Here is a 26,051-nt window from a genome sequence, read left to right on the forward strand (position 1 = left end):
TCAATAGTAACAATGGATATAGTTGCTTTTTTTGTAGAAATATTCTGCTTCATCATACGTGTTATAGAAACAGGAAGGTTTTCTAGAAAAATATAAATAGTCCAGGTTTTTCTTTCTCAATATTTAATAGAATATTTTATTCACACTGAAGTTCATGGACCTTTAAAAACCCACCTATACATCTGATACCAAGTATGTCATGTTATTAAAGATATTATGTTTTTCACATGTGCTGAACTACAAATACTATCTCCTGATTGTTCAGGTAGCAAAACTCAGTGTCTGTAAACAATGGCAAGTCTTATTAGTTTAAATGTAATCCCCAACTTGGACACTGAAATGTATTTTATATATAGTGCAAACAGGATTAAAATGGTCCAACAGAGTTTTTAAGGTATCCCAAGAGTTTTAAAGCCAGATGTTCTGCTTTCTTGTAGACAGGGCATGTAATTGCTTTGATCAGGCTGAAGCAGATACCAAGGGTTCTTGGGTCAATGGCAACATAAGTGGGCAGGTCCTTGGACAATGGGTTGCCCAGATTAGGTACACAAAGGGCTTTGGGGTTGGTGTTAAAGAGGTGGGAGTCTTCCTTTCCTCTTTGTACATAGAGTGAAGAAGTTGCCTCTGATCCGTTTAGGACGTTCTCTAGCCTATCTGATTCCTAAACAATAGGTGGTGAATTATTTGACCAACAAATGAAAAGACTCTCTATGGTTCCAAGTAGCCAGTTACAAATAAGCATAAAAGAATGTAAGCCTATCAACTTAGACCTTTACCTCTGTTACAACTGTATTTGGAATTATAAAAAAGCATCTCTAGACATACAAGTAGGAAGATAGGACATTCTTAAAATATTTTCAAAGTTATTATCCTTCAGAAGACAAAGTAACAGATCCATTCATTGACAATTACACACACTCCTGTGTAAACACTGGCTCTTACTCATGGCTGTAATGTATAAATGATACCTATTCACAAAGTAAATTTTAAAGAGACTTGAAGTGTGCCTATATGAATGTCTGACGATATAAGTCACACCATACCCAAATGTTCCTCTGCTCTTTCTAAAAGCACTAAAGAGACAATTCAACATACAACCCATCACATTCAGACTAATGACACTGTGTCTTTGCCAAATGTTTTGCTGCTGAGATTTACAGTGCTCTGTTCTCCTGCATTACTGAAACATTTCAAAACATTTCAGAATTAGTGAATTTTGATACCCAGTATCTTTCAAAGATCCTAGAATCACTAAATTTGAGTACCAATCTAAAAACTTCACCTGAACTTATTTTTTTTCACACAATTTATTTGTGTGATATATTTGGAGATATCCTAATTTTGCTTTTTCACAATCATTCATTTAGTGAGTAGAAACAGAGAATTACCCATGGTTCAAATAAAGAGGAATATAAGCTGAAAGGTATGCATTTGGTTAAGACTAAATGCAAAAAAAACCCCCAAAAACGTGACTTTAAATTCCAGCATAGAGGACTTCTCTGGTGGTCCAATGGTTAAGAATCCCGCCTGTCAATGCAGGAGACATGGGTTTGATTCCTGGTTCAGGAAGATCCTACATTCCATGGGGTAACTAAGCCCATGTGTCACAACTACTGAGCCTGTGATCTAGAGTCCAGATAAGCCACTGCAATGAGAAACCCGCGCACTGCAACTAGAGTAGCCCCTGTTTGCCACAACTAGAAAGCCCATGTGCAACAACAAAGACCCAGCACAACCAAAAATAAATAAGTAAAATTTAAAAAAAATTCCAGCATGGAGTAATTTAAATAGGTAATTCAGAGTATTCAGAAATGACCCAAGGTTCTATCTATAATAAACGAAACTTTAGTACTGATTATTTTTTACAAACATGACTAGAAGAGATAATCTTGGGAAAAGATGAAGGGAACAAACATTCAAAAAGAATGAATTAAAAAGTTTTATTTTCATTACAGGGAATACCCCACAATTTTATGTCTTTATTCACTGAGCCTCTCTTCATCTCACGGCCTCCTTAAGCATTCATACAATGAAATAAGACTTTATCAAAGCATTTGTTTTTTATGTGGCTTAATTTTACTGTAAAACTTGGACCATGTTGAGCACCTCACAATTTGAATTTACACATATGTTTTGGTAGCTAATATTTTCATGTGAATTTCACAGACAGTCACATATATAATATACGTGTGTGTGTGTGTGTGTGTGTTTTATTTAAGAGAAAGCATAGAGAACACAGTTTCTCACCACTGAAGATGGACAGGGAGTGCAAGAGAGAAAACCAACTTGAAGACTACAAGAAGTACTTTGTTTTTCACTTATTGTACACCACCTTCCCAGAGTCTTTAACTAAAAAGTTCTGAGAGTTAAATCAGAATTTCTTGATTGACTCATGAAGCTCATGGGGGGAAGAAAATAATACTCACGATTTTTTTCCATTTAGTTCTACAAATCACCTTCATTGTTTTTACCAAAGGTGATACATTTCCACATCCTGTTACTTGCATTATCTTCTATTACCTATTCTGTTATCTATATAAACCACACCTTTGTATCGTTGGTATCTCTGCTTCTGGTATAGTTTAGCATCTTGAGCAACTCAATATACCAACTCAGTATGGTATTTGGTAATATTTTGGCCTCTGAAGGCCAAAAGTTTATTTTGAGGGGCTTCATGGTTCACTTTGTATATGCTATAGGAAACTAAATCAAAGCCCATTTTATTCTTATTTCATTATCATTCATGGTATTCTTTAACTTCTCCAAAACATAAAATTCAATGAGTCTAAAAGCTCCTGCTAGGGAGACACTGAGAAGGAAGACAATCACGTAAAAGAATGTGGGGATGAATCTTTGGTCATATCACAGAGCTTCATTACCCCCAAAATCAATAGGATATTTTCAAAGAACCATAATAATACAAGTTTTTAACTAAAATTTTTATAAACATAAAATTTTAACTTAATTTTGTTTGCATATATATGGAAATTTTACATCTCAGCCATTCCTTCCTATGTTTCATTTCTGTTCTCCTTGCAAAGACATTGAAAATGTGTATTTTAAAATAAAGAGTCTTAGTCACCAAAGCTAAGGGATGAAACAAAACATTATCATCTAAAAATCTATACATCCTATTTGTAAGAATTCTGAGAAAGAATAAAGAAAACATCTATATTTATGAAAAATTCAACTTAAACTTAATTTATGAATCCAAACAAAAATGTAATTAAAGTAACCAAAGCCAAGTATTCATAAAGAAACATGTTTAAAAATCTACAACTTTTCTATGAATAATTTTATAATGTCATTTACTGTTAGACATTTAACAGATATGTATATTTGAAAATACTAGCAAGTATTGCAATAGATGTCTGCATTTATCAAAACAAAACCAAAGAATGTGCATATATGCATTTATATAGCTAAATAAACAGTAGTCTACATCTTTATTAACAAGTTTTAGTTTAAGAACTTCCATAATGGCTGTAAATACTTTCACTATAGATGCTATCTTCAGAAGTCACTTTATCAGAAATGCAACAACTCAGACAAAAAAGGTAATTCCTTGTCAATTCTAAATGGGGCCCCATGAACTCTCTCTGCCATTTGTCTCAGTTTTAAAATACCCTTTATTGTCCATTATTACAGTAATAAGATGAGAGGAAATATGAAAGTGATGAGTAGTTACATGACCTAAAATCTCAGCCACAATGTAGCTGAGAATGTTAATTTAGTGGATGAAACCTATATTTGAATCCTAGGGCTAAATAACTTAAAAAGAACTTAACATTATTAAAATTATCTCTTGAATTTCCTATTTTATGATGCTCTAATGTATTTCCCTTTCATGCAATAATTTTTATCTTCATCAGGCAGCTGTCATCTACTAATTGCCCACCTCTATTATAGACATAAAGTAAATCAGGGAACTGTGACTGACTGACTTCTGCCTTTTTGACAGATGTAGGAAAAGGGATATAGCTATTGACACTGATTTGCAAATGAGCTACACACTTAAAAATCCAGAGTAGGAAAGAACATCAGCCAATAGATACACTTTAAACATACAAAATAATCACTTATATGGATACATTTTAAAATTCCATGTAAAACAATTAACCTATTAATCTTATGTCAACACTGAAAGATGTTTCTAATAATAAAAAAATTAGTGCTAACCATATTTAAAACCAATTAGTCTTTTCCTGGTGGAGCTAGGAAGAATTGTATAAATTAGAAAGAAAGAAGTCAGGATGCAGTGATTTGCAGAAAAAATAAATTGGTTCACAGGAAGTTACCAATATTAAGGTATCATACAACTTATCTTCTTTATATAAAGACTTAAGATAATTTTAGTTTGATAACAGAAAAATCATAAAATATTATATTAGATAATAAAGTAATGAATTGATTTCTCTAGGAATAATAAAACATAATTTATATAAATATGTGGCAGTTCAAAACCAGTTTCCACACATTCTCATCAAATCCACAATATTCAACATAAAATAAAAGAAACTATATCCTATACAAAGTAGAATCTGAAATAAAATTTTACTATGAGGAACTGAAATCTTTAATGCATCATTTCTTCTAATTTTTGCTAAGCGTCTTTTCATGGTATTTTCCCCTTCCAAAAGAGAACAATTCACTTGCTCTGTTTTAGAATACCAATTTCTTAGAATCCTAACAGAATTATTCTAGGATATTATCATAACCATTTATTAAGCAGTATGTTAAACACCACGCTAATATACTTAATCTCTGTACTCCAGTAACATCTTGTGTTTACAGGGATGAGAAAGGAGGTGCACTGCAAATACTACCATTTGAGTTTTAATATTTTTTGTTGTAAGAAATTATAAGATAAATATTTTCTCTTTTGAGAAAGGAGAACAGAAGAAAATAGGCAAGAATAAAAAAAATACTGAAAAACGTGAAGAATGTAGGAGAAATAGTCAAGTGAGAAGAGATGAGGATGGTATAGAAAAGAAAACTAAGTTAGAAGAAACACCTAAAAAATAAAGACAACAATTATACATATTTAAAAAAGAGAGAAAGCACACGGGTGTTAGCCAATAGTGGTACTGAATTCACTCAGTGAACTACTCCTTCCAGGGAACAGGATACCGGCGGCGGGGGGGGTGGGGAGGGATTGTTGAGTTTTAATGGGCCACCATATCTCCATCCATTCTGATTATATTGGCTTCCCTTTCAAACAATACTCGCCTGTTGTTCTGAGGTTGAAAGAACAAGAGGGTGAAGAGTCACAAATGAGAGACTAGAGTGAGAATAAGAGAATAAAGGAGACACTGCTGAGAATTACATAAATGAAGTCAGAATGACCTTTCCAGATAACTCAATAGCTCTTTATCTCGATCCCTTTTCCCACCCACTATGACATCACCTGCATTCTTGTTCAGTAATGTTTACCATTTAGGGGGTAACAAAACCCACTAGGTTACAGTGTTCATCTTCCATCTCTTACTGATCACTGTCAAACACCCTGACTGTTTGTTGTAGGCTGTCTTCTTCGTGACTACCCCAACCTGGTTATTTTCCATTCCAGTAGGCTTTATAGCCCCATCTATTGAACCCTTTCTTGCCATAATGTAGTCACCAGGTTCCAGAAGACTTTCCAAAGTAATAGTGAATATGTTTTAGTATACACACAAAATAAAAGGAAAATTTTCCAACTGCTCGATTCAACATACCCCATCCAACCACATACCCCATTCTTTTCAACTGATATTCCTAAGAAGAAAGTATCTGTTTTTAGTATGGATAGACCTTTATAACACTTACACACCAAAAACAGCAAAGACATGAAATTTTAACAGATTCATTAGGAATATGCCCAAATAGATTTAATAACTATAAGTAGACTCATCAACTAAAAAAAAAAGTGTTAAAAGTGCATCATGAGGGCAGAGTTGTTGGTTCAAACTATGCCGAGGTATCTCCCAGTGAGGAATGTAGTGGCAGATGAAGTAGAAAAAATCTTGGGAGATTCCAGCAGCCTTTGAGGAGTTGGATCTTCACTGGCAGGGAAGACATGCAATAGGACTCAGTCTGCTTTGCTTGGATGTTCATGATTTTTTCTTCTTCCTACCTGGCAGCCAGTTTCTCAGCCACAGAAGTATGTTGATTAGAAAAGCTTAAAAGCCACTTATAATAAAGAATATAGCAACGTGAAAAAGGACATAAAACTTCCAGTTTCATTTTAAATAAGAAAAATATATATATTTTTAAAGAGCAAACTATAAATACACACACACATATCTAATTGAACATCTTGAAGATATACCATACTAGCAAGTTCAAAAATAGTATTTGAATTCATCTGTGATTATTTAACTTTCTCAGACTCTTAGGGGAAAATTTCACATTGCTTTTCTAGGTATTTTATAATAAGAAAAGTAGTCAAATTTTATATTGTACATTACTACCTATAGCAGTATGAAATTTTATAATTATAGAAAAATACTGAGCTAGTAACATTCAAAACATAAAATTGAACATTACTCTTTTCATTCTTGAACCTATATTGGTGTAGAATAATATTGGCAATATCTCACTATTCTGGTTAGTTAAATACTGGATTAAAATATGTATTTCAAAAGTATTAGGTAATACTTTAATGTAAATATATCATAACCAGCCCCTAATATCCCTGGTTATGAATGCAGGGACAGAAGGGGTAACTGTAGACTGCAAGTAACTTATACTTGTTTCAACTAATTTATTGATCTATCAAACTTTTCATAATAATGTCCATTCCCTCACCTTTGTATATTGTCTCGTAAGAAGTAAAAGCCACTGCACAGACCACAACAGGGGCAATAGCAAGAAAGAGAGGACACAGGAGGGTGCATTAATGATAGATACCATTCATGCACAAATATGCCTCAATTTCAACAAACAGAAGGCAATCTGCTAATTGATCACATTATTAAGGAAGGTCACTTTGATGGAATTCAACATAATTTCCTGTCAGACAGTGTCTCTATTATCATCCAAAATCGATTTGTAGGTTGCAGTAGCAGTCTGCTAAGGACTTGGACTCCAATTGGCCCAACTGTTGTAGTAAAGGGGCGTTGGAAAGTTAATTTCTGTGGAACTTCTAACACATGCCTGGTGTTGTGTTTTATGTATCTTGTCTATCTGGAGGAAAGGAGTGAGTGAGGATGTAGCAGTAAAGTTAAATTTCAACCCCATTTCTAATTTCAATTCAGCTGAACCACTGCCCAAGTTATGTAAATTCTCACTGCCTCTCTTCTCTATCCTTGGCTCTGTGTAACCTCTCCCTGAATCTTAACATTTACTTATAGGATTGTGGGAATTCCTCCCCTTTTGTTTGATAAACTTACAATTTGAGTTTGGGGAGGGAGTATAATAAAACTTAAGTAAGAGCATGGACCTTGGAGTCAGTGAGCTTTGAGCTGTGGGTGGGTTAAATAATCATTCAGTTTCCACATACACCTTCTTCATAGGATTATTGTGAGGAGCAAATAACATAAAATATGTGAAGGACTTAACATGATGCTTGGCACACTATAAGAACTCAGTAAGTGTTGGCTCTGGTTATTATTATTGTTTTTTGGCTCTGGTTATTATTATTGAAAAGATAAACTCAAATAGCTATCATGACTCACTTAAAACTATAAGTCAATTTCAGAGTAAAAACTGAAACCAAGTTCCTCCAACCATCATTCTGTGTAGTTTCTAATATTTTAGAGTATTCCTGCAATAGAAAGATGTGTTGACACATTCTCACAGTATTTAAATATCACCAATCCTTATAGATTTTATTGGTTCATTTTAAGTCTTTTAAAGACTTTCATATTCAACAGACATGAGAATCTTTGCTCCACAAAGGGTATCCTTTTAACAACTTTATTTCTCATTAGAGACTAATTTCTATCCTCTTAGTATTGACCAACTGGAATTGGTCAAACTATCCAACAGATGTCATATTTGCTAAGGTCACATTGTAGAAGCAGAGGCAGCGTGAACATCAGAAGGAGGAGCTGCCAATCTACTGAAGCAGCTGTTTTATCCCAGACCCAAATCCTCATCCTAGAGGACAAGAAACTTTACTCAGGACAATCACTTTGTACTGTATAGTTTCTAGTTATGAGAACTTACTCATCATCAAAACTGTCACAGAGTGGAAAGGCTCCGTTGATTACCAATATTCTCCATTAATTAGCCTCAACTAGCTAACAGTAATTAGTATTAACTTTACACCCCACGCATATAATTTTTCATACTTTCATTAACTTTTATTCACTTAGAAAATGAACTTATTGAAGAAATATCATAAGTTTAATTATCAGTGTTCAGGAGCCTCTCCAAGATATTACAAACTTCTCATTCAAACCAAATTTAAAATAGCATCTGCCTTAATATAAGAATCACTGAGGAAGATCAGACTTTTCACATGAGTCTTTTAACCAAATATAGCCTTTCTTCTATGACTAGAACAGGTAAAACCAAATTTAGCTAAAAGGTACAGTAGGAAATAATTAATTACTTACTCTGAAGAGTCAGTGAGTACTAAATAGAACATTTACCAGGAAAAAAATGTTTTTCTTTTAAAATGTGGATTATAAATCAATAATCAGATTATTTTAATGTTAACTTCACTTTTTAAAAACCATATATTTTATTTTGTCAGAGATAGAGCAATTGAGATAGAAACTAGTCCAAAATGAAAATCATATGATGTTAATTTTTAAAATCTAAGATTAAGAAAAATTGCCCTTGAAAATCTACCATAGGCACAGAATGTCACTGTCCTTCTCAGCCTAGAAAGGGAATCATGAGGTTCAAAGAAAAAAAAATTATGAACTTATTTAGTTAACTGCAATAGTTTTAAAACTTAAACTGTAGTTCTCTTTTGGGAAATGAACAGCCAATTCAGCTACTAAAAAAAAAAAATGACATGAAAAGAAACCAATCTGCCAGAAACTTTAATGAACAAATAAATCAATGTTAAAGTAGATAAATAAAGTAGAATGCATGGTGTTATAAAACATATCTACTAGGTAACTTGATAATTTTTTAAAATGAAACTTAAAAGTTAAAAATTTGAATTTGTAGGCACTGTCCCTTTAATTTCTATTCCAAAATGGTCATCCCAGTTCATGGGGTAATATTATTCATATAGAATTGTACATCTAACATCAGTCACCACCAATAAATCCTCATGTTATTTTAAAACAATGCCTTATGAAATTTCTTAAGGTAATTAAGAAAAATAGTCATTCAGTTATTTTTCAAAAGGCTATTTAATTATTTTGTACACAAACAGGCATTTCATTTCATTGCATTCTTTTAAAGACTTAAGCAATCTTTGTATTAGTTCCTCCCACTGACTTGTAAGGTAATTATACATACCACAGTCTGATGATTAACTTGAATCACTTCATCGCCAGCATGGATCTTCTTGCACCGATCTGCAGGTGACTAAATTAAACATAAAGAAAATGATAAAGAACATAAGTTTTATCAATCATTTCCTCTCTATGGAAACACTACCATAAGTTCACCCCTGTAAATTAGATCAAGAGCTTAATTATATTCTTCAAAAAATTAAACTAAAAAAAAGGTTACTGATATTTGATATTTAATTCAGATGACCATTATATCTACTACTGTGGGCAAGAATCCCTTAGAAGAAATGGAGTAGCCCTCATAGTCAACAAAAGAGTCCGAAATGCAGTACTTGGATGCAATCTCAAAAACGACAGAATGATCTCTGTTTGTTTCCAAGGCAAACCATTCAGTATCACAGTAACCCAAGCCTAGGACCCAATCAGTAAGGCTGAAGAAGCTGAAGTTGAACGGTTCTATGAAACTCCAATACTTTGGCCACCTGATGAGAAGAACTGACTCATTGGAAAAGACCCTGATGCTGGGAAAGATTGAAGGCATGAGTAGGGGACGACAGAGGATGAGATGGTTGCATGGCATCACCAGCTCAATGGACCTGAGTTTGAGCAAGCTGCGGGAGTTGGTGATGGACACGGAAGCCTGACGTGCTACAGTCCATGGGGTAGCAGAGTCGGACACAACTGAGCGACTAACTGACTGAATATTTGATATACTATTTGTATTCTATAACTAATGACAGAAAGCAGGAATGGAAGACAATATATAGATATTTATGTTGTAAAAGACCATTATGTTTCTGAGACCATTAGGGAAAAATGATAATAGCAAACTGTAAACAGGCAACCCTCTCAGTAGTTCTACTGGGCATCTGGTTCAAAAATATATATGTCAAAACATAATCTTTTAAAACCTTGGTCTTTTTCATTTAATACAAATAATTCACATTAACTTCAGCAAACAAATATTTTCAGGTCCATCTTTATGATCAGCACCAAAACTTTGTCAACTAATGATTATATCACTAATTTATTTCATTATTAATACCATCAATTCTGAATAAATGAGAAAAGCAAATTGAAAGGATAGCCATTAGCTCACAGTTACATTAAATAACATTCTTTTCAGCATCTAACTACAAGAGAATCCAATTTCTTATGTTTTACACAGCATAATACATTGGCAAAACCACATTAAATAAACTGAAATACCAACAATTCTACAGGATGTAACAATTTTATCATTTTTCCTCTTTATTCCCCAAAGAGATCAAAAACAAAAACAAACAAGAAAAAAACTAGTAAACTAATATTGCCAAGTTTTCTGAAGTTTTTAGGAAACTAAAATGAGATTTAGGATAGGAATTTCATAATATTGTAGTAAGGATAAAGAATTTAAAATACTGTACTGTTCTTTATTTTCCCTCTAATGACTATTGATTATGCATATTAGACATTTTAATGATAATATACATATGGGCTTTTGAATATGCAGAGAATGTATTTTATGAAAAAATGTATTTGTGAATTTATATGTGTGTTAATTTACCAAACATAACTATAAATATGGTAATACAATTCATTAATATCTATTGAAAGGAAAAGAAGGATGATATGGTGATAGAACTTGCAAAGTAAAATGCTACTTTTAAGACACTGGAATAGGATTTTCTTTAAAAATTATTTACAATAGGCTAGAATCCAAGGTTAGATGGTATCTCAGGAAATTCCACTTATTGAAGGAGTAACATAGCCACACAATTAAGAGGGTAGTTTACCTAGGATGTGAACCCAACTCTAAGAATAGTGTCACAACAAGAAAAAAGCAAGCATTTATTTTACAGCACCTACCAAATCAGACAAGACCATGTAACATTTCTGTAAAGTTTGTAAATAGAGCTGTAACTATAGAGTCTGTCCCTGTGCTATTTGGCTTACAACTGATCTTTTTAAACGAGTGTTGGGATGGGGAATACGTGTAACTCTATGGCTGATTCTATCAATGTATGACAAAACCCACTGAAATGTTGTGAAGTAATTAGCCTCCAACTAATAAAAAAAAAAAAAAAGAAAAAAAAATCAAGTCAGTGGCTCTAAGTCATAATGTAAAAGAGCTTGATAGCTGCTACATAAAATTCAAAGAAACTGAAACAACTTTTTGCACAGGGAAGTGAAAAAGGAAACAAGTCATACAAGGTATAGACTTTCAGTGTTAAAAGTTATCCTAGAGAGAGTTTATCCAAATCCCTAATTTTACAAAGGAAAAACTAAGAAACTAGTATACAGCAAACAAAATAACTTACCCACTTAGTGAGCAGCTTTACTAAGACTCAACACAGATCTAATGATAAATGGTTTAGGGTACCAAAAATAGTGAAGTAATTTCAAGAAAAAAGAATTAAATGATGAACTGTAATGTATCGTTTATATCTGAACTACTCATAGAAGCAATCCTTCTTCAGTCACTCATCCATTTATAAAATATTACTAATTAATATAAACAATGCATAGTGCTCAACTTTTTTTTTTATAGACTCCATACAATGTAGAGAGATATGTTTTGATTAATTCTTCAGGATACAGTTAGTTCAAAATAACCACTTCTGTGATTCCTTCCTTGTTTTTATTTGGTAGCATTTACTATTTTTTACTTTGTCCATTTATGCAAATTTCAGTACCTGTTTACACAGATAAATCTGTACTTGTATGCCTTAGGGGCAGCAAGTTAGTTTAATTTAAATTTTTTTCAATACCTAGTTTCAAGTCTGGAACACAGCAGACAGACATGAAGCAGAGTTTTGCTAAATGAACAAATGATCAAACAAATGATCAGAGGAATGTACACATGAATGAGAACGATCAATCAGTGACAAGAGTATAGTTTATAAGTATCTCACTGCATTTAAAAATGTTCAACAGTTGATAATATGCAAATAACATATTTTTGATCTCAGTTAACTCTTACATTTAATAACAATGAGATGCCAGTACAAAACTGCAACTTCAATGTATTTCACCATTCACAAGAAACTAAGTGAATTAGATGAAGTAATATTGTCTTAAAAAAAAAAAAAAACGCTGGTAAAATGTTGAGAACAATAATAACTTGAGATTTAACTAACTTCACCTCAGTCTTCTTTGAAGGAACATGGTATAAATGTGATTTGTCAGAATTTCTAAAAGAAAAATATTCGAAGCTCAAAACCTGCTTAAGAGAGTGGGATGGAAATCTGGGACAACCAGATGCAGAAATAATGACTTATTATGCAACTCAAATCTATTATAGTGATCATGTTAATGTCCAACACAATCATTTTACATTTCTGTAGCTCTTTCTTTATAGTACAGTCTTTTATATTTACTGTCTTATTTAATTTTCACAACAACCTAGTGAGGTATGCAGTACAGATGATATACTATTCATGATTTATAGTTGAGGACGGAGAAGGAAATGGCAACCCACTCCAGTGTTCTTGCCTGGAGAATCCTGTGGACAGAGGAGCCTGGGGGGGCTGCTGTCCATAGGGTCGCACAGAGTCGGACACGACTGAAGTGACTTAGCATGCATGCATAGTTGAGGAAATTAAAGCAGTGAGAGTGTAAATGACTCGCCAGAAATTACACTGCCAACGAAATCAAAATTGGGTGTACAGCCTAGGCCTAGTGACTCTGACCTATTGTTTGCAGTAATTCTCAAACTGGAGCATGTCTCAGAACCACCTGTTAAAAGAGAATCTCTTATTAAAAAACAGACTGGTCTCCAGAGCTAATTCAGTAGGTCTGGGGTGGGGCATTCCCAAAGGGAGCTGATGCTGCTGGTCCAGGGATGGACTTCGCTGTGAAAACCAGCTGATCTATATACCATGCTGCCCCCTCACTGAATAAAGTTCAATTATACTTCAAGTATTCAGGAAACCTGACTTATCTGATGTTTCTTTCTTACATGATTTAAGTTTCCCATTAAAACTACACTATTTGTCAGATGGAGGTGGATTCTTTTACATGTCACAATAACTTGTCATGAGTCAGAAAATACTTAACAAATCTCTGGCTTTGAACACAAAACATCTGATTTACTTCAGGTAAATAGCTATTCTAAACTAACAAAAATGACTGAAATTCTCCCCAAATCAGTGCTTACTAACTCAATATGTCTTTTTAGTTGTATATTGTAATCTGTTTATTTCCTCAGAAGTCAACCGGATTTATGTAAGTGCCATAAGTTGGTTAACAATAAAAGAAAAAACATACTCCAAAATTTGAAACGTTAGAATACTCACATTTTCTGTAGTTCCAGTAATTACATGGAGGCCGTCATATGTTGATTTAATATACATACCCTAAAAAAAAGACAGCATAGGAAAACAAATGAAAACTCAAGTATTTTCAAGGATATCATAACCTCATTTACAAAAAGAATTGCCCTATCAAATTAAAATTGCCATTGCTCCAGGGATGAATCCATGATTCAATAAGGCTGTCTTCAAACTTTAAGAAATTCCTATCTGAATGTTCTGGCTTCTGAAGTTTGCCTGAAGAAGCCTGTACTCAGCTTAATCAAATGATTACTTGAAAAGTGAACTTACAAAATGGATCATGGTAATTCAATATCCTGAACACATAGTTCACTCTCCTCAAAATCCATACTACATGTGCTGTGGCAAAATAAAAGTTACAATGAGAGATTCAAATATTGGGATATTATTAGTTTATTATACTTGATACATATTATACAATAAAAAGTAGGTTTCTATAGAGCCACTATAGAACTACTGGAGACAGAAGAATGATAAAATATTGTTTATATAAAAATTTTTTTCTGTTCCTCTTTTGTGGTATCCTACACATTCTGTCTTAATCTTATTGCTGAAGTTTTAATAATTACATCCAATGACCTCTCTATCAATAATTAAGAGGTGGAATTCCCTGGCAGTTCAGTGGTTAGGGCTCCACACTCTCACTGATGAGGGCCCAGGTTCAATCCCTGGTTGGGGAATTAGATTCCACAAGCTGCACATTGTGACCAAAAATAAATAAATATTTAAAATTAAAATCATAATAATATTAATTTAGAGGTAATGTGTGGCACCCCCTCCCCCCAATAAAAAAGAAATTCCATTTCCATTTAAACAAAGTGATTTCAGAAAAAGCTTCATTAAAGATAAAATATTATCTAGAAATCTTCAAATTATTCAAGTTTTAAGAACAAACGAAACCTTTAAGTTATGCACAGTGACAGGACCCTAAAAGAAAAAATATCACAAGAAAGGATTCATATTTTAAATACCGAAATATTTTCATTTAAATAAATCAGAAAAAAACAGATGATTCTCCGAATGGCCTTTTTTCCTAAGGAACATTCTGTTAGATAAAAAATTTACTGAGTTTTACTTTGAAACTACTTTGCATCTCAACTATTGACTTCAAAAATTGAAAAATGCTAACTTTAAAATAAACCTGAAACCTGAAATATAAGGGACTTAATAACTGAGAACAATCATTTCAGAAAAAGCAGACATTTAAGTAATTATGTGTAGACATTTGCAGTGTTAATTTCCTATACCTGAATGTTAATATTTTGACATCTAAATTTACTTGTGTATTCACTAAAAATAACTAAGAAATAAAAACAAGAAGCAATAAGTTCATGGCATAGAATTATTAAGAAGTCATTGGGTAGGTTTTAATTCTGAAAAGTCATTTCAGTAATGTTGTATGTCTAAGATGTTGGTATCAGTTCAGAGAATGTTTAGCCTGGATCTCTTAATATGAAACAAAATAAATGTAATTTGACAAGATGTTCATTTATCTGTGAATTCTAATTTCTTATATGAAAGTTCATCATTTTATATGAAATACATAACTACCTCAACAAACATACAAATAGAAATTAATTAAGAAATTGGTTAGTTCTTGGCTATAACCATATGGTAATATTCAACCTTACACAGGTGACAAGTATATAACATACTTTATTTAATCCCATTATTTATTGGAAGGTAATACAACAGCACTACTTAGAATGGGACAAGATTCTTGCAATCATTTTTCCCACGGGAGTTAACCAAATGACATCAAATTAATAAAGGATTTTTTAAGTACATTTGTAAGAGCTAAACACTAAATTTTGTTTTAGTTTTTTTATACAGAAGGATTGTGAGACGATTAAGTGGGAAAAAAACAGTGAAATAAAACAATATATCAATATATAACTTGGACATACACAACAATCATCACTCATCATTATCTATCACTATCATCACTAACAGCTACTTGTTACAATCTGCTAAGGACTGTGTTAGTGTGTGACATTTATTTACAATAGTCTGTGTGGTACACACTATGATTATCTCTGTTTTAGAAATAAGGAAACTGAGTTACTGATAGACTGGGAAGGTCTGCCAAAGGAGGTGAAGCTGTGTTTCGAGCTCAGACGATATTCTCAACCATGAGGCTCCTAATTTACAGATTTATTAACAGAAGGCTTGTCCACCTTCACTTTCCTATTAGAACAGAATATTTGGAAATTGTAGATACTGAGTCAAACATTGACTGTTTAACATCCACTCTACAAAGATGAAGACCTCTCTAGCACACATATACTAAGCTCAATGTGGTTATAAAAGAATAACTGGGTTTGACCTTTTACAGATTTATTTTAATCACCCATCTCTTCTGACAACTTCAAGTAAAAGTTGATTATATTTCTCTCCACACTTCTTTTAACAGTGCATTACTGATTATGAATTAAGGTGTGTGACAAGAGCTCTATATAATTTCTTAAATGATTAAGTCATAGAGAAAGTCTAGTCTCCTAACATAAATATTTAGAAAAGTCATTATATTCATCAGGATAATAAGAACTCATGGAGATAATCTAGTTATGACTCAGGAAATGAATCTGTATGCAATTACTACACATACCAGGAACTTTTAAAATGGCAATTGTAAGCTAAAACAAGCTATCAATTAGTTATAGGAAGAGGATTTCATCATTATATATAATTAAATGTTGTGTAATTTATATTAAAGCTAATTTTTTTTAGATGGACAAAATGTATTTTTAAAATGCTTAAATAAATAAGGATCTAGCTATATATACAGAGTTCAGTTTTAGCAACTTCATAGTTATGAAAAATAAACCAGAAATAAAACATATTTTTTAAATGCTACATAGAAGGAAGATATTTTGTTTTATGCAACAAACCATTCATTGTAACTGCTTTTCATAATCAAGACTGACTTCTTCAGCTTTTTAAATTTTCTGGTGGTACTAACGAGGAAAATGGCCAAAAGTCAGGCACAAAAAGAAAGTAAGAGAAAAAACAAGTTACTTGGATGAGTTACAAACTAATCATCTTCTGAATAATGAAGAGTTCACAGAAATACATCTGATCACTTGGTCACCTCTCAGAAAGGGTCAAACAGCAGGAGGACATGTAATTCAAATGGCTCTTTTTCTGGGACTGAGACAAATCTGGTTTTCCATTTCATCAAAATCTTCATTCTTCCTTTCTTTTTTTTTTTTAAGCAATTAATTAATTCTGGAGCTGACCCCAACAGCTCCCTGTCTTCTGTTCAGCTTGCCAAAATGACATTTGCTTCACTGTCTCCAAATGGCAGTTAACCAATGAGCCAAAGCAACCTCACAGTCAAGTCAATGGAATAAAGCACTTTAGGAGCGAGTCCAAGAGCCTAAACGGCAAAAGAACTCTCTAAAGCAGAGGCTTCCTCAAGGTTGCTCCCTAAGCCCTTTCCTCTCTATTCTTTCCATCTCTTGGCTCTGATCTAGTTTTGATATGTTCCAACAGTTCTCATTTTCCTTCCTTTAATTTTCTGCTAATTATTGTTATTTAAAAGAGTTTTAGAAGCTAGCTTGATATATTTTAACCATTACTAAGCACAATGCCCACTATTCCTTATAATGCTCAGGACTCTCAAAAGTAAGAAATCGTAGGAAATTTGACTGCTTAGGTAGAAAGCTGATGAACAATCTATCTAGTTTAGCCATGCAAGAATAAAGCCCATTACCTTTTACCTATGAGAGATGTTCCGCTTTGAAAGAGGAACATCTGAAAGAGGAAAGACCATCTGCAGATGTTTTAAATTGATTAAACTTCATTAAAGCTTGGTATTCTCCCATGTCTTTCTGTTTCTTTCCTTCACTTAAACACTTCTATGGCTAAGCTCATGCTGAATGTCACCCAAATTCTCAAATCTATTTAACGTGACTGACTAAACTTAAATCAGGTGATTGATTTTTAAAATGATACCTTGAGTAAAGTTATATAAGATTTATATTTCGTCATCTCCCCTTTAACATGAATCACATGAAATGGTTTTACACATAACTCCTTTTATGAATATTCAACATATTAGCTTTTTCTTTTTGTCCCTTGGAAATATTTTCCCAATGAAATGCTGATTACCCTTTTAAATGGATTCCTCTAAGTAGTTCTAATTTTATTTCATTTTATTTTATTTTTTTTCCAGGAGATGGTGAGTTTTATTTTGTCTTGTCTGGATAGAGGTTTGATTTGCTCTCGAATGTTCCAGGGTGGAGAGAGACTAGGAGAAAGCACAGAATGCAGAGGTCTATTCGGTGTAATCTCCCTCATTTTCATCTTCACCATCAATGGCGAGAGCAGCACATTTGCTTGCAGAACTGAACTTCGAGGCTGGATTTTCTTCAGCTTTCTTTGGCTCAGGTGCAGATCTGGAGTCGTGATCCTTTTTGCCATCTTTCCTGTCTGACTCCTTCCAGTGGTCTTTGTTCCCTCCATCTCCCAGACCATGGCTGGAGTTCCCACTTTGGCCTTTTGGGGCACTTACCCCATCTATTTTATTTTCATCTTCCCTTGCAGATCCCTCCTCAGATGGTTGAGCTGGAACTTAAGTAGTTCTAATTTTAAAGTCACCCTCCTAAACTTCTCTCACCTCCTTTTAGCCACCCCAAGTTTAACTGTGGGATAATAGAACAAACTTTGGTAAATTGCACCTCATTTAGATTTACCTGGATTTTATCTCTGCCTCTGTTGTACGTTACCTTAATGTCATACACGGCAAACTGGTGAGGATCTGTGATATGATTACCCAAAAGTAATTTGTTAAGTATCCAGATTTTCTCTGGATCTATAGATCTATCTATAGATCTCTCGCTCTATAGAAAACAGGACTTCAAGCCAAAAAGCTCACTGGTGACCAATGAAGGCATTGCCCCCACAAACAGTTATATATGTATATATATACATACACACACTTACACAGGCACCACTGAAGAAGGAAGGTCACATAAAAAGTTAAACCAGCACAGGGATCTATAAGAATATATTATCTGAATTACACTGTTAACAGTAGTTTAAGATTTCAACTTTCTAAAATATCCTTAGTAGTACTCTTAGAAAATTCACCTAAAGGGAGAGTAGAAACACTGTAGCACCAAACTATCAGGAAACAGCTGTGTAGTAGGTAAGATTTCTCCAGTCAGTTTCTTGTTGGTTTTTTTTTTTTATCTCTCACTTATTAATAGTAATATTATATGTTTTCTTTCTAGAGGCTCATTAAAATAAAAGGTATGCCTTGGGTTAAATTTAGAGTCAATACAATTTTTCATCAGGTGAACAAAATATAGATTATCTTTATTATGACATAATAAAAATATATCTCATAGATGTTAGCCTAGTTTTAGCAATATCTACCTGCTTACTCACCCTTAAAAGAAAGAAAAGATGTGAATTACAAAGAATATCGGGCTTATTTAGCTTATACAACCTAAGGGAAGAGACCTATTAAAACGAGCAAACAAAAGCAAAATAAACAAAACACTTATTTGCATCAGCAGGTAACATTGCGGTTTTTATTACAAAATTCTTAAATTTCCTGTAAATCTAAGGAACTTTGATAAGAGTTAAAAATGTAGCTAAAGCTAATTTATTTACCAAAGTAAACAGGCTAATTCAGAAATCACTATTTTAAATTTTCTTTCATTTTTTTTCATCTTCATAAAACTTTTTATCATGACTAACTCCCACCACTTCAATTCCTCTAGGGAAAAAAAAAACTATTCACTCTGTTAAAATTAATGGATTCTCATATTTGGGGGCTGCCCACCCATACTATTAGCTGTCTGTTGATGGATGGTAGTTTTGATAAACATGGTTTCTCTTACCAGCCCTTCACTTGGTTTGATGTTTGCCAGCTGAATCACTTCAAGGTGGGCAGACTGTGAAACTAGAGGATCTGATGACAGGGATATGATGTGGTCACAGACTCCAGAAAGAGTTTTACACTGAAAACAAACAAACAAAAAATTATGGTCAACACATGTTGTAAATAACATAAATCACTTTTTATTGTAATATCTTTTACAAGTAAAAAGAAAAAATAGAAGAAGGTACTTGGCATTTTATTTTATAAAATCTGTATTAAAAAGATATTCAGGTTAAGAAATACACACACACAAAACACATCTATATCTAAATTATAAATATAAGAACTATATATCAAAATTGGAAGATCTCCTGGAGAAGGAAATGGCAACCCACTCCAGTATTCTTGCTTGGAGAATCCCATGGACAGGGGAGCCAGGCGGGCTACAGTCCACGGGATTGCAAAGAGTTGGACTCGACGGAAGCGACTTAGCATGAATGCATACATCAAAATATTCAGGAAAGTTACGGTTGTGTTTTGTTTCTATTATTTGATTCATCTGATCTAAAATGAAATGATTATTTAGAAACAATCTTAATAACCTGAACACTTCTTGATACCAGCCATTGGATGGAAGAGAATTCAACAACTTCAAAAACCCTGAAGGTTTTTTACTTCATGATCAGAAAAGTTAAAAAAAAAATCCAACCAAAATCCATGGAAAATGAATCTCCCAAATCCTCCCTCTCATTTGTCTAGACTCTCCTGCTCAAGGTTACCTTTCTGTAAACTCCCCACTTCCTCCAGGCAAAGTTTGGCACTCCCTCAAACCCGCTTTCTCAACGTTCTATGAACTGTCTGAAACTGTATAACTTCATTCAGAAGCCCTCTAAGGCTAGGAACATGTCCTACTCATCTCTGACTTCTCTTCCTCCCCTACCCCTGGGAGACAGATCCTAGAACATTTGTTGCTGTTGACTGAGGACACAAAATTAGTGCTTAAATTAGGATAAATCTATTCATACCTTCTATCCATTTCTAACACGTTACATTTGCTCTGTGACCACTGCATTACTCTACTTAGGGGCGTCAGTTCCCGCAGGGCTCTTTACTTGCTGCATTCTATACATGCTCCATGCCCTCAGCCTCTGCTAGGTTCAGCGTTCTCACCCCACAGAAACTGCCTGACTAAATTTCTCCCCCTTATTGCAGCCCTGCCCTTTGCATCTGCTTCTCATGGCTGCACGTTTACTGTGGCTATCAACCCCTAAGGACAGGCCATGGACAGCATGGGAAGCATCGGCTTGGTATGAAGAGATGTAGGCAATCACCACACTGCCAGTTACTTGCTGTGTGTCTGTGAGCAAGTTATCCCATATCCTTGAAGTTCAGTTTACACATGTAGAAAATGAGGTAATAAAAGTTACTTTATGTGCTTTACATGACAAATCAGGATAATGAATATATATTTTAAAAGTCTAATATGGTTTCTATCCAAAGAAGACATCAAATAAATGTTTATCCTCCCCTTGTTGCTTTCTGTAAGCTCAAAGGGCTCGGTTCTCACTCATGGGATGAATTATCTTATTATTCTTAACTCCATGGCCTTGCTAATGATGTTACAATGACCAGTAATCACACTGCATGGTCATAATGGGAAGTTCAAATCTCTTTACTCTCTCTGATATTCAAGTTTCAGCGCTTTCAAGAGATACAGTGAAGGTATTTACCCTGAAGGGCTGCTAAGCAAAGTGCCAACAGGAAGACTACCTCTCAGAACTATAGGGCACTGCACAGGGTTAGCGTCATGGGCATGTGACTTGGGCACAAGGGCCTGCATTTAGTATTACACTCTGCTGGGGCCATTTTGGCATTCTTAATTATTTTTGAACAAGGAGCTGCATATTTTCACTTTGCACTGGGTCTCACATATTATGCAGCCCATCCTGGGACTGTAGTTTCTGTGTTTTTTGTTTTTTAAATTTCTTTTGAAAATATTCATCAGCCGCCACGAGGAAACAGACAGAATGGCAGCCCTTTACAAAAATGTCTACGGTTCAAATTGCTACTGTTTGATGGGAAGAAAAGCAACTGGGGCAGATTTAAATCTTTTAACTATTCCTTTCCTTCCTTAAGTGGTTTCATTTTCATTCTTATTTTCTCTCTATCTCAAGTGGCGGGGGACAGGATGGATAACAATGTTAATATGAAGGGTTTCTATATAGAATACTTGAATTGCATGATAATCTGAAAATAAATAGGAAGGTAAAGAATATATAAAAATGGCTCAACATATGTGTACTGCAACACTCAAGGCCTCATATAACACACTAGTAATGAGCAACAGTAGCTCTCCTATTCAAGCAATGGAAGCACTCAGAAGTGGAGTAGGAGGAAAAGCAGAAAAACTACATTGTAGGTGTTTTTACAAGAAAAATACCAATTAAATCTACCATATTAAGTTGCAAATCATTTTTTCAGATTTATCTACTGAGTAATTTTATTTGTCAAATGCCTGCTATGTTCTACGTCTGCTGGAAATATGAAAAATGAGTAAAACATTGACTTTACTAGCAAAGCTATCAGGGTTTAACAGATTAAAAACTTTGGAAAAAATAATAGAAAGATTTAGAAAAGAAACTTTGCTAGAACCCTGCTCCCTGTTTGAGAGATAATATACTAGAATCTTTATATTGTAGCATTTGGCACTTGGTTCGATAAGCCAATTAGAAGGGATACAAAATGGCTTGGTTTCATATGCTAATTCTATACTCATTACTGTATCATACATCAAGCCACTGCAGGAAACCACATTAAGGGTACTACAGTAAAGTTCCAAGGAAGTTATTGTTTTTATTTATTTGTTTACTTATTTACTGAATTTGAAGTAGGGTTTAGAACTTTTTCTTTTTTTAAAATAATTTTTAAGGGTCATTTTCCACTTACAGTTATTATAGAATATTGGCTAGATTCCCCATGTTGTACCACACATCCTTGAGCCTATTTTACACCTAACAGTTTGTACCTCCCACTCTCCACCCCTAGATTTCTCTTCCCTTCCCCAGTGGTAACCACTACTTTGTTCTCTATATATCTGTGACTTGGTTTCTTTTTTGTTATATTCAGTAATGTGAATGAAAAATACTGTCTGCCATATCCACAAACAAAGGATGCGGAGGCCACCAAGCCCTTAGCCACTGCAGCCACCCTCAAAGGTGCACCCAAGGAGACTGAGGATGGAAAAGAACAGGGTGCTGGCTAAGGTGTGTATCAAAAGAATCAATTTCAGTGAGCCGAGACCCCTGCATCTTCCCATACAGGGCAAGTACTAATTTCGTTAACTTGAGATGTTTGGTTTTCTTTAATTAACGGTGATCTTTTGGTGTTCCCTAGTCTTTGTTGCAAAAACCCATATATACCCTGGTTACTCCCTAACCTCTTGGGAGCTGTCCCTCAGAACTATTTGAGAGGCTGCCTATAGGACTTGAGTTCTCAGACAGTCCACCGAATAAAACATAATTCTTAACTTTTAGGTTTTGTATTTTATTCAGTTGACACTAGTCTGTTGTAGATTTTAGATTCCACATGTAAGTGGCATCTAAAGTATTTGTCTTTCTCGGTCTGACTTAGGTCACTTAGCATGATGCCCTACATGTTCTTGTAAAAAGTTAATTTTTCCCTTCAGTGAAATTGTAATATTATGCCATCATATTAACACAAAGTATTATCTATTGCTACCTAATAGTATATCCCACAAAAAGAAAATTAGCTATAATATACTAAGAAAATACATTCTTTATTATTAAAAGTTAACATCAACACTACAGAGCACCTACCATGTATCCTGTACAACGCTAAATACTTCACTATTTCATGCATCTTTTTAACAACTTTCTGAAGTAGTTATAGTCAGTTTAGCAGATGAGAAAGCAAGGCTAATAAGTCACTGTCTTGGCAACAAAACAGTCTGACTTCTTAATCATTACCCTTACCATCTCTTCAATCCTTAAATCTCCATTTGTTGCTGATTAGTTTCATTTTTTTATTATTCAAAATCTATGTTAGTATTAAAGGGACCTTATATAGCATGTTTAAACTACACAGTATAATGAAATATAAGGTGTGCCTACAAATGTTCTTGCAATTTATAATACAGTTTAGATAAGAACTAGTAGACTTGAGAGTATGTAAGAAGCAGCTCTCTGGGAAAACCTGCAATTTTAGCAACAAAAAAGACAACTCTATTCTAGCTAGAAGATAACTGGTAGCCACTTGCATAAAGGAGATTCACTATTTTTGCAATATTTATATCAAAGGACTTTAAATTCTACTTATCTTTAGTTCTAAAAATAGAAACAACTTTTACAATTTTAAATTGAAGCCTAGTAAAATAATATGTCTTTAGTATAAAGGAAACATAAAATGGCAATGAGTATTATAACAGACCCTCTGGATTCTGTTTATACTGCCCAAAACGGTGAGAAAAGATCAGTGACTGAATAACAGCAGACATGGCTAGCTAGGATTTAAGAAACTTTTAAAACAGAAGAGTGTCATGGGCTGGATTTAATGGTATTGTCATTTTTTTTCTCTCCAGTTATTTATATAAATTTCAAATTTGAATTAATATAATCATATACTATATTATCAGGAAGAAATAGGACCTTTTCATCCTCTATCCTATACACATAGTATATTTTATATAGGTTTGCATACAGTGTATGGCTGGTTCACCTAAATCTAAAAGTTCTTAGGGGAAAAAATATCTGAACATAGCACGTTTAGTATAAAACAGTGGTTTTTAAAAAGTCATAAAAGCAAAAAAAAAAAAGTCATAAAAGCAACATTTCAGTCACTGTGAAAATTCGAAAAACAGCAATCTTACAATAATACACTAACCAATAACAGAGCATTACTTCAGTATCTCTGATGAGCATTCTTTCATTATCACTGAACCTGTCAGACACTTTTTAGATTAATACGTGAAATAAACTATAGTATTTTCAAAAGGAAATGGAGAAAGCATTCTAAGTGCAAACAACAGTGAATAAGGAAGGAGTAGGTAAGAAGTTTTAAGTCAGCCTCTTAGCCTGGGAGCACATTCAGCCAGACATGAATAAGCTACTTAGTAATTTTATGCTTTTCTAAATAAGTAGAATACTGGATAGTTATTCTTCTGAGTATATTGGAGGAAATGAATGGAAATTATCTTTAGATTTAAAAATAAGAAACTCATTTGACATAGAAAAGAACCTCAGGTTCAGAAGTTTAACAAAAGGATTTATACAAGGAAATTTCTACTTTCAGGTATACACATATATAAAAGGGACAACAGTGTGAAACTAAGATAAAATGAGGAAACAATAAACAGATGAATATGCATTTTAAGATGGGAAAAATGTGAAAGCTACAATTTAAGAACAGCAAAAATAATCCAGGTTTCTTATCAATAATATGGAAAACATTAACAAAAGTTTAGTTTTGATAAATAATGTATACATATTAAAATAGTTATTGATATATAAATAATATTTCAACTAAAATATCTAGAGGACAGAGCACATTTTTATTTTATTTGGTTTATATACAAAATTATACCTCAGTATTATAAATCATGTAACTGCCAATTTAGGATATTTCCAATATAATTGGTAAACAAAAGGCTTTGTTTTTATAAAATAGTACAGATTTAGTCCAATATTAAATAGTGAAAACTCTAAATTATATAAACTTCATTCAGAAATACAGTGTTTATAGTACTTGCCAGATCTATGCTGAGTTAGCAATTTTGCACTTATAATGGTTCCCTAAACCTACTTTGGGCTTCCTAGGTAGCACTAGTGATAAAGAACCTGCCTGTCAATGCAGGAGACTTAAGAGATGGAGCTTCGATCCCTGGGTCGGGAAGATCCCTTGGAGGAGGGAATGGCAAATCACTCCAGTACTCTTGCTTGGAGGATGCCATGGACAGAGGAGCCTGGTGGTCACAAAGTCCATAGGGTTGCAAAGAGCCGGATACGACTGAAGCGACTGAGCACACACAAACCCACTCTACAGCACAGGGAACTCTACTCAGTATTTTATAATAACCCAAATGGGAAAAGAATCTGAAAAAGAATAGATATATGTATAATCAAATCACTTTGCTATATACCTGAAATTAATACATTGTAAATCAACTATGAAGTGAAGAGAAAGTCGCTCAGTCATGTCCAATTCTTTGTGACCCCATGGACTATATTGTTGATGGAATTCTCTAGATCAGAATATGGAGTGGGTAGCCTTTCCCTTCTCCAGGGGATCTTCCCAACCCAGGAATTGAATTCAGGTCTCCTGAACTGCAGGAGGATTCTTCACCAGCTGAGCCATAAGGGAAGCCTATAAATCAACTATACTCGAATATAGAATAAAAATTAAAAGAGGAGTGAACAATCAATTTAAATTGATGTTAAAAAGCATTAATTACATACACATTCCCCAACATAGGAAGAATTTCTTACTCATATG

The 26,051-nt window shown here is 33.7% G+C and overlaps 1 protein-coding gene across 9 annotated transcripts in view; it reads right to left on the reverse strand.

The window, feature by feature from the left end:
- CNKSR2 (connector enhancer of kinase suppressor of Ras 2) overlaps positions 1-26,051 on the reverse strand; it is a 271,251-nt gene that overhangs the window by 133,969 nt on the left and 111,231 nt on the right. For all 9 annotated transcript variants that reach the window (XM_043895762.1, XM_043895760.1, XM_043895759.1 and 6 more), the window contains exons 6-8: positions 19,564-19,683; positions 13,676-13,735; positions 9,403-9,471 (exon numbers count right to left, since the gene is read on the reverse strand). In XM_043895762.1, coding sequence (XP_043751697.1) covers positions 9,403-9,471; positions 13,676-13,735; positions 19,564-19,683 — 249 coding nt within the window. The remainder of the gene's footprint in view (positions 1-9,402; positions 9,472-13,675; positions 13,736-19,563; positions 19,684-26,051) is intronic.

The sequence above is a fragment of the Cervus elaphus genome, chromosome X (genome assembly GCF_910594005.1).
Source record: "Cervus elaphus chromosome X, mCerEla1.1, whole genome shotgun sequence".
NCBI classification, from domain to species: domain Eukaryota; kingdom Metazoa; phylum Chordata; class Mammalia; order Artiodactyla; family Cervidae; genus Cervus; species Cervus elaphus.